The sequence below is a fragment of the Schistocerca piceifrons genome, chromosome 5, assembly GCF_021461385.2.
Source record: "Schistocerca piceifrons isolate TAMUIC-IGC-003096 chromosome 5, iqSchPice1.1, whole genome shotgun sequence".
Lineage (NCBI taxonomy): Eukaryota > Metazoa > Arthropoda > Insecta > Orthoptera > Acrididae > Schistocerca > Schistocerca piceifrons.
In genome coordinates, this window is record NC_060142.1 from 665,593,274 (window position 1) to 665,603,407 (window position 10,134).

At 38.5% G+C, this 10,134-nt stretch overlaps 1 protein-coding gene across 1 annotated transcript in view; it reads right to left on the minus strand.

The window, feature by feature from the left end:
• Positions 1–572: 572 nt before the first annotated feature.
• The window catches only part of LOC124798689 (translation elongation factor 2), a 27,920-nt gene continuing 18,358 nt past the window's right edge, over positions 573–10,134 (minus strand). The window contains exons 10-18 of the mRNA XM_047262194.1: positions 9,868–10,006; positions 8,806–8,973; positions 8,622–8,731; positions 5,572–5,751; positions 5,283–5,492; positions 4,988–5,170; positions 4,740–4,872; positions 4,513–4,637; positions 573–845 (exon numbers count right to left, since the gene is read on the minus strand). Coding sequence (XP_047118150.1) covers positions 777–845; positions 4,513–4,637; positions 4,740–4,872; positions 4,988–5,170; positions 5,283–5,492; positions 5,572–5,751; positions 8,622–8,731; positions 8,806–8,973; positions 9,868–10,006 — 1,317 coding nt within the window. The 3' untranslated portion in view covers positions 573–776. The remainder of the gene's footprint in view (positions 846–4,512; positions 4,638–4,739; positions 4,873–4,987; positions 5,171–5,282; positions 5,493–5,571; positions 5,752–8,621; positions 8,732–8,805; positions 8,974–9,867; positions 10,007–10,134) is intronic.

The window sequence follows — 10,134 nt, forward strand, 5'->3', positions numbered from 1 at the left end:
ATAAGATTCCCAACAGTTCATTCCTTTTAACTTGTTTAACATTACTAAGCTGTTAAAAACTGTGCACCAGGAACATAATGGGCAAAATGACTTAAAATTTCTAAACAAACAGCTGGAATTTAAAGTGAGACCTAATATTTGTTTAGCTTGGATTCTGAAATTTAGTTGAGGGCTACTGACATAACTTTAAAATACAACTACAGCAGTAGCCTGGAATTCCAGTATCTGTACATAAACTTTTGTTCTGTATCCAAATTTTCTTCCACTGATAATTTCTAATCTTATGATTCAACTCCATTCACTATCAAATGAACTATTAAGCTCTACTTGGTAAAGAGTTTTGAATGAAGCTGACTTGTTCTTACCAGAATGTTTTGGTAAGTCTTGCACAAATTAATTTATTTCACACAATTAAATATGCCAAATGCTTGTAAATAAAATGTTTTTATTATCACAACATAAATGATCACAAAAAGAAACAGTTCTTACAAATAACAAATTACCTCTTTTCCTGAAGTGCCCACTCAAATGTATAACTGACAGGAATGGTGTGTGTACAGAAAGAAAAATAATTCACATTTCCACCGATTTTATTTGGGAACATGATATCAGCTTTTAGCTTCATACAGTTGCATAGAATCTTCAAGCAATCTGTAAACTTCATAAACTATCACTGAATGGAAAGCCCTCTTTACTTGCTGTTCATGAGGATGAAATTAACAGCAATGTTGATTGATTAAATTATGTTTTTATAATACACCTAAGCTGCTCAAACTTTACAATTTATCCAAGTATTGCGTAAGGTCAGGGAGACCCTCCTTCAGCCCTTTCCTCTTACGTGTGTCCTGCAACAGATTTTTCAATAAGCAATGTACATCATGAATTCAAAAAATTTAACAGTTTTATAATTAATTCCATTCTATTCTATTTTCATGCTTCAAAGAGAGTAACACTTGGTAAGCTTTAACACAGCAATTAATGGTGAGCCACTATCAATATTTCACATTATATTTAAATTTGTTATGGGGTTGGCATACCAGCTACATTACTATTTCAGAATAAATTAAATTGCATTTGCATGTCACACAGACACAGACGAGATTATATACTTCACACCACACTTTTTGAACCGAGTTCCCCAGTGAAGAGAATGCAACATGGAGCAGATGTATCATTGCCAATCTGCAACAATGATGTGTTCATTCACAGGTGATACTTCCATTCCACAGATACATTGTAAGGAAATTCTTAAAGGTGCAAAACATGTCAAAACCTAAACAGTGTACACAACCTGGCACTCAAAAATGCGTCAATTAGTACTACCTTCAGACTGACCCCCAAACTGGCCATTTCTCATTTCAAACTCAACTGAGGGGCATTCAAATACTATCTGGCAGCTGACAATGTAAGAACTTCAATTTTGGATCTAACAGTGACTGAATCTACTTCCATGTATGCTATTTCATACATATTTTATGGTGTATGTAAGCTCTACCAGGTATGAGTGACAGAAGTGGTAGCTCTAGATGGCCACCAAGCCTTTAGAAAAATAGTATTGTTGACAGAGGTCACTAAGTCCTTTATGTTTGTGCAGTTACTATGCAGCAGGCTGCAGTTGGCACAACAGCAAAAGCATTCAACACTAATCCAATGGCTGTAGAGTCTATACACAGAACATTTTCAATTTTTACATCAGTTACACTGCAAATAAACCACATGATTCAATATATTTAATATTCTCAAGAAACACACGAAAGTAAATGGGAAAATACAACACTGAGCATCATTTCAGTTTTCTTGCAAGTTAATAGAAGCTCCAATCCACAACCTTCCAATTAGCATTTTGTACTCTTTCCACTGCACAAACTAATGCCTGGCAACTACACTAATAAACAGCTCACGTATTGCCAGACTTGCACCAAAACCATCTGTTTAACACTTTGCCACCTGGCACTCCAGCATCTGTCAATTTTTTGCTAAGGCTTATTTAACATTGCATGTTCATCCTTAAAAAATTGTTTTCTTCTTTCATTTCCACACTTTTTTGAAGTCAACACTATACCCGGGCCGCTGAAACATTGCACTTGACGTTTGCGTATGAAGTTGGCAGCGTAACAGAGTAACAAGTGAAGAACGATAGGCGCTAGGCATTCAGCGTGGGGCGCCAGCCAATCACAGCGCAGTGAGCACTGCTGTTACTCACGTGCTGTGACGTCAAAGTTCCCGCGTTACCAGCTTTGTTTAGTGAATGTGTATAGAACGTGAATTGTATGATGTTTACCGCGTGTTTTCGTTGTACTGTGTGCTACAGCGTTGTGACTTGTTACGTTGTGAGTGTACATACTTGGAAAATGGCACCGAAAAAACTTCGTTCACCTAGTGACAATCCTTTGCGTCGAGGGGTGCTGCTAAACAGCCAGGCACTGGAGTTATTACACAGAACTCCAAGTTTTACGAGCAGGAGAAAAACTACGTAAGCATTTATGGACAGCCATCAATTCCTACCGACAAAGTGGTGGAACGTACGTCGAAAATTCTTGGTATTAGTGCAAGAACCGTAGTAAGTAAGGGAGTATTACTACAAAATTTGAAAGATACTGAAGTGAGCCGTATTGATTCCAAGCTGTATGGATCAAATACATTTTTATCAACCCCGGGACAGAAGAAAAAGCAGCCTAGTCCTATCACAGATTCAGATTCTTTCCAGGCTGATGCAATTCGTAGGCATGTTTATGCTTACTACAGCAGAAAAGAGTATCCAACTGTAGCTAAGTTATTAATCTCTTTAAAAGAAAGTGAACTGTTCAGGGGTGGTACAACATCACTAAAAATTGTGCTAAATAATATGGGTTTCCGTTACAAAACTAGATGGACGCAAAGTACTGTTAGAGAGGGCACATATTGTTACCGCTCGTAGCATTTTCTTGCACAAACTCGTGGGCAGACACATTCATTCCATAATTTGGCTAGACAAAACGTGGGTTAATGCCGGGGAAGCTGTCAGTAAATGTTGGACGGATAACACACCCAGCAGTAGCGGCCATCAGCCGACGGGAAGAGGAGCTAGATCAATTGTGGTCCATGCAGGCTCCTCCAGTGGTTTTGTCCCTGACACACTTAGTTTTTAGATCGAAAAAGACTGGTGATTACCATGAAGATATGGATCACACACGATTTGTTGAGTGGTTCAGGAACCTTTTAAAACAATTTCCTGTCCCTACAACAATTGTAATGGACAATGCTCCATATCATTCGGTGACACAGAACAAAGCCTACGACACCTACATATGTAGTAGACGAAATTGCCAAGGAGCAGGGTCATACTGTAATAAGGCTGCCACCATATCACTGTCATTTCAACCCTATTGAGTTAATATGGAGTGATGTAAAAATGTATTTAAGGAACAACAAGTCCTTTACAATAACAGAGGTGGAAAAGCTGTTGCGTGAAGCTCTTGTGACTGTGGATGCAGCCTCATGGAGAAAAAAAAGCAGAGCACGTCGAGAAGCTTATACGAGCAGCACAGACAATAGAAGGCATTATCAGTGGCCATGAACAATTAATGATTTGTCTTGCTGATGACTGTTTTGGTGATGAGTCGGACAACAGTGACGATGGCTAGCTGGATGGAATTGCACCATTATCGCTGTAAATTACTAATATTGGTTATTTATTGCAATCTCAGTTATTTATTTTGTAAACTACGTACATTGATTTGAAAGTACCAGTCGTCAGATGCTTATTTTTAGTATTTCTTTGCTCCATTATTGAAAGGGTGCGCATTGTTATGCTTTTACATGCATTACTATACGGTTGTTTACTTCCTGTCATTGTAGTACAACTAAAAACTAATTTTTATATACACTGTAACTGCTCAATTGCTTGCATTTATGAGACGGGAAACTGTATCGTCTGCTGTGTGTATAGAGGCTGCTGTTGCAACATCGCTATTACAGTATAGCCAACCTAACTAGACAAAAAGCGAACTGTTAAGTGCAATGTTTCGCCAGCGGACGTATAGTAATTGATATACACCATAAAACTGGTTCAATGTAAGCTCTTGGGTAGCTGCAACTTGCAAAATTACTGAGGACAGCTCAATATAACTGAATACATTAAACATCTGCTTGTGAAGGGAAAGGGCTGACAAATCCACACTAGGAGAATTACCGGATGGGATGAGAAGGAGAGTCCTCATCCCATCTAATAGGTCTCCCCTGCAATGTGGTTCTGGGAGAATTATCTGTAATTCTCACCAGTCCTTTCCCTTAACCCTCCTGACAGGAGGACCCATTGGCTCCAAAAGCTTGCTCATTTCCTTAAATTTTGTGCACATTTGCCCCTGCTGCCACTTTGTAATTAGATTTTTTATCCATACAACTAGATTTCCAAAACTGATGCCTCTGTAACTGCACACCTGCCTTACTCTTATGTCAAAGTATTTGCAAATTACTTACTATAGTAACTCTTCAGTTTGTTGTAAAACAGAAGACATTAAATTTGCACTGTACCTGCACAACACCATATGGCTTGGTACCACTTTCCAGTGGGTCGCCCGGAAGGATCTGCCAGTGGTCAAATACACACTGTGGGAACGCCTGGCCACCAGTATTACTTCTCAAATCGGCAGTGAATCCTGAACAGATGAAACATTATTTCAGAACAGACAAAACAGAACATTATTTCACTATGCTGTCAGTAAGGTCAACACAAAACTCACTGCAGTCTAGGCACTTACCAAAAGACTCATTTACAGGAAGATACGCCTTCACAACGAACATGGGTGTACCAGCTACCTGCATTTCTTCAAATACATGGCCACGTCGCCTATTCAGCACACCATAGATTCCACCAACTGCAACCTCTGGGCACTGAAATTTAAGTAACATTTTAACAGTTATGAACAGCACTCAAAATTGCTACCACCTGACGAACTACACGTCAGCATTACAGCAAAAAGTATTACAAGTAACTTAAAATACATACCTGAATTTCACAAAGGTACACTGGTTCCATCAATCTAGGTTGAGCGGTAAGGACACAAGCGTACAGACATCGTCTTGTTGTTGGAATAATTTGGCTGCCACCTCTGTGTATAGCATCTGTGTGAAGGGTGACATCATAGATGTTAAACCTCACCCCCCTCATGTTTTCTTCTGCAAGCACACCCTGGGAAAATTTTGAAACAATTATCAGGAAATTAGCTCCTACCCAGTAAAAACCAACAGCAGAAATAACACACCGTGCTTTTCAATACTTTAAGAAAGCCAAAATATAGTACCTCCTTTGTAGCCCACTGGAACCCAGCAACAACAGAATCCTTTATCTCATTCAGGTATTGGACACCTTTAGTACAATCTAACAACAGATTTGGACCAGTTCCATCAGGTCCAAATGACCAGATCTTACGGGCTTCAGTAACATCATACTCATACTTTTCACTTAAATAACGAGCACGAGCCTTGAACTCATCACGTGGGTTTACTTCTCCCTGAAAATAAAAATAAAGTTAAATATGAAGAGCACATTTTATTTACACGGAAAATGAAGACGTGTGTATATCAACTTACACTGTCAATGTCTTCTGCAAGGCCATCTGGCATTGGGACAGCCTTCATAAAAAGCCTGTTGTGCTTATTGGGCGACTTTGAAAGGCACATCTGATCTGACTCTTCAGAAACAGTCTCCCTATAGGACACTACAGGATCAGACTTCTTAATGGGAATACAAGCATGGTCCTCCTCAAGATCCTAGAAACACCAAAATTCACCATGCCATGCAACAATCTGTTTAAATCCCATAAATCATCAATTTTTAAAAGTAATTTCTTATAGTGAATAATCCCGTGCACTTTCGTGCAGCGAATTCACACGAAGAAATCGGCACTAAAAACTAATTCATGAGCGTATTTACAGTAGCCGCTTTTTTTAATCAAAAATACATTCTCAAATCAATAAGCAGCATATTAGCCTGAGCCCTGTTGAGGGCCATTCAGTGAGAATAATGTCTCGTATTAGATAATTCTGTATACTGTTCTGAAGATCAGTATTCTCAATTGAAGTCAGTTAAGTAAAAATATATAATTATGCCAAGAAATGTAAATTGAAGTGTCTTCATATGGTAACATAACTGCACAGAAATGAATTTACTCACAGAGCTAGTTTTATGTAGTCTTTGTATTGGCACACCAGCAGTATCTAACTGTGATGCTTCCTAAAAGACATTCCTTTTCCCCAAAATACTATTGGCACTTCAAATTCCAAAGCAGAAAATGAAGCGTGGCTTCGGGGTATGATATCCTGCATAATTTGTGTTAGTTCTCAGTCAGCATGCTACAAGAAAGCTCTGAAGTATCAGGCCAATTAAAGCATTAAAATCAACTGAAACTTTGTCGTCTTAATACATGAATTTTTTTTTAAAATTATGATTAGTTAATATCACATGCAACAAATTTACAACAGCCAGCACGGTAACACATTTTAACATTAAAAATGATGTCAATGATTAGAGTAGTAACAAAAATTATAGCGCACATGTGCACGCCACACATTAGGTGTTAGCCATATTCATCAGCACTACTGATCCCAGTTGATTTCTTAAGCTTCAAGTTAGTATACAGCCCCAACACATTCTGTACAAAAAGAGTTTTGGCACTAAGCTCTTAGGAAGAGAAGGAATCACTGACAGTGCCAGCAGTGTATGGGGTATCATTAAGTGCTTCACATTGGCTTATTAGTGAATGTTTTAAGGGTGAGAATCTTTTGTTGTGCCTATCTGCAACTCAACATCTGTTATAGAGTAGCAATCTTCCTTCTCATAATATTGTTACATTCCAGCCTGGATTCTCCACTTATTTGAACTTTGCTACTGAGTGTTACATATTGACCAACAAACCACTTAAATGTAATAATGAGCACACATTTCCTGAAGTCTGACAAAGCCTTGCCATGGGTCAACATATGTGCAGTTTGTGCACATTTGGCAATCCTTGTTGAAAGAAAACAGCACATGTCAAGGATTTCTACGAAAAATGTTATCAGTCTGTCTGTGCGTGACCCATCCTAGAATATTGTTCAAGTGTGTGGGAACTGTACCAGACAAGAGCAACAAAAGGGCAGTACAAATGGTGACTGGTTTGTTTAATCCAGGGGAGAGAGTCACAGAAATACTGAAGAAACAAATGGCAGACACATTAAAACAGAACTATCCCAAGAGTCAAAGTTTGAAGAACTGACTTCAAATGATTACTCTATGGATATACTACAACCCCCTACATAATGGTCACCAAGGACCATGAAGACAAGATCAGAATAATTACTGCTTGCACCGAGGCATTCTTCAAACAATCCTTTCCCTGCCCCATACATGAATGGAATTCCTAATAACTGGTGCAATGGTATGTAATGACTGCCATGCACCTCATGGTGGTTCACGGAGTACAGATGTAGATATTCTCTGCAACAATGTTTATATCTGTTTTAAGCATGGTTAAAGAAATTTTACATTACAGTAACTATGTTCACACAGGGTGTGTACATTAACATCTATGAAATGAATTTATCAACTAAATTCATGTTTACATTTGGAACAGAAAAGATAACTTTTTGCACTATCTGATAGAATGTGGTCTCAACAATTGCACACCAGCAGTATACAACTGATGCTTCCAGAGAGATTTCTGCCACCCCAAATTGTTGCTGGCACTTTATTTCCCATGAGCAGAGTGTAAAGAACAGCTTAGGTGCAATGCACTGTGTGTTTTCACAAACTGAAGACACCGCAACAGTGGCTGCACAAATATTTTATTGTTTATAACCAGTTTGAGAATGATAATTCCAATTTCTGGCATACAATAAAGTGTAAATCTAAGGTTGTCTTCCACACTGTCACCTGCAGCACAAACTAAGTCCCATGTCCCACTTTATTACACAGGGAATGCAGAAAAGTAATAGCAACCACAATCTTGCTCATCTGGGTACACTGTAACAGGCAAACTCTACACAGCATTTACTGTTTTCCTGTTAGTATGGCCAGATGATCCAAGATAGTGAGGATGACAACCTTAGTTTGGCTCAAATGGCTCTAAGCACTACAGGACTTAACATCTGACATCAGTCCCCAAGACTTAGAACTACTTAAACCTAACTAACCTAAGGACATCACACACATCCATGCCCACGGCAGGATTTGAACCTGTGACCATAGCAGCAGCACAGTTCCGGACTGAAGCACCTAGAACTGCTTGGCCACAGCAGCTGGCAACCAACCTTAGTTTGTTTCCACTTTATTGTAAGCCAGAAAAAAAGATTGTTCTGAAACATGTCAAAAATTTGTATTTGTTCAACAACTCTTGCAGTTTCTTTTTCATTTTGTGAAAAATGAACCTGTACACTTGCAGCCATCCTATGACAAGTTATAGTGCACAAGTTTATCAAGTTGCTGAGGTGATCTCACATTAGAAGCCAAGGCTGAGTGCATTACACTTCTACACTGGAATGGTGTAGGTTCTTGCTCAAATTTTTGTATATATACCTCACTTTCAATAACATTAATATTAAACTGCCGGAACACTGAAATAATTAAATTTTAATTTCTTGATTTAGTTAATTCACAAGTGTACCTTCAGACAAATTTCCAAGTGCAGTTCACCAGCTCCTGCAATGATGTGTTCACCAGACTCCTCAATGATACATTGCACCATGGGGTCTGATTTTGCAAGGCGCTTCAAACCTGGAAAATAAAACAAATTAACTCTCCGGTAAAATTTATCATACTGACAATGGTTTATTGTCTATCAATCTTACCTTCCACAAGCTTTGGTAGATCTGCAGGGTTCTTCGGTTCCACAGCTACCCGCACAACAGGAGATACACTGAACTTCATAACTCTCATATTATGTGCATCCTTAAACGTGGTAATTGTGCCAGTCTTCACCAAGAATTGATCAACACCGACCAAACCACAGATATTTCCTATATAATGAAACACCAAATTTATTTACTTCAAGGTTATAGGCTTATTTGAAATACATATTCCATTCTAGAAATATGGGTACCTTCACATGCGAAGCAAGAACTTAAAAATTTTAGAGGAACACTGAGGATATTAGACTAAAAACGTTGAGAAACCATTTAATTACCAATCAGACTGAAGTACCATCAATTACCAGAATGAAATTTTCACTCTGCAGCGGAGTGTGTGCTGATATGAAACTTCCTGGCAGATTAAAGACATTGGCAGAAGTAAAGCTGTGAGTACCGGGTGCGAGTCGTGCTTCGGTAGCTCAGATGGTAGAGCACTTGCCCGCAAAAGGCAAAGGTCCCGAGTTCGAGTCTCGGTCGGGCACACAGTTTTAATCTGCCAGGAAGTTTCATACCATCAATTACTTTTAACACTCATACCCCATAAAAGTTTGTACTTTTCACTTGCCTAGTTATCAACTAGATTAATGCTATAATATATTACTACACATTTATTTTCTGTAATAGCTCTGTGGAACCTGAGGACTTCATATAAACAAACAATTTCAATATTAACATGCATAAATAAAAACTCTTAATACAAACTCCTCATGCAACAGGAGTGGTTAGTGTTAAAACCCCAGCAAACATAAGTACCACCTCTGCTGGCTTAAACTTTACATACTCACAGCAAAGCAATATGATATTTCATACACAGTAAGTACATTAAACGTAAGTGTAGTCTTCCTCATCGGCACATCAACAATCACAAAACTGTGATGCTTCCTGGGAGACATTTACTTTTCCCCAAATAGATTTTGGCACTTTTGAATTCATTTAGGAATTCAAAGCGTGGCAATGGGGACTATTTCACAAACTGATACTGTAATCACACCAAATACCCACCACTTGGAACATCTTCAATCGCTTCAACGTAACGGCCCATCATGAGAATTGTTCTCTGAATTGCTTTCTCATACAAGTCTTCCTTCTTTCCTGGAATATAGTTGGGTCCCATTATGCGTGCCTTCATCCCAGTTGCAACCTGGAAGCACAAACAATTAAGAAAGTAGTAACCTATGTTTAGTAATTTAATCACACAAAGTTTTGCTACTCTCAAAGTTTCTGAATTCCTCTTACTAAGGGTGATGTTTGTACAAACACAACAAGCAT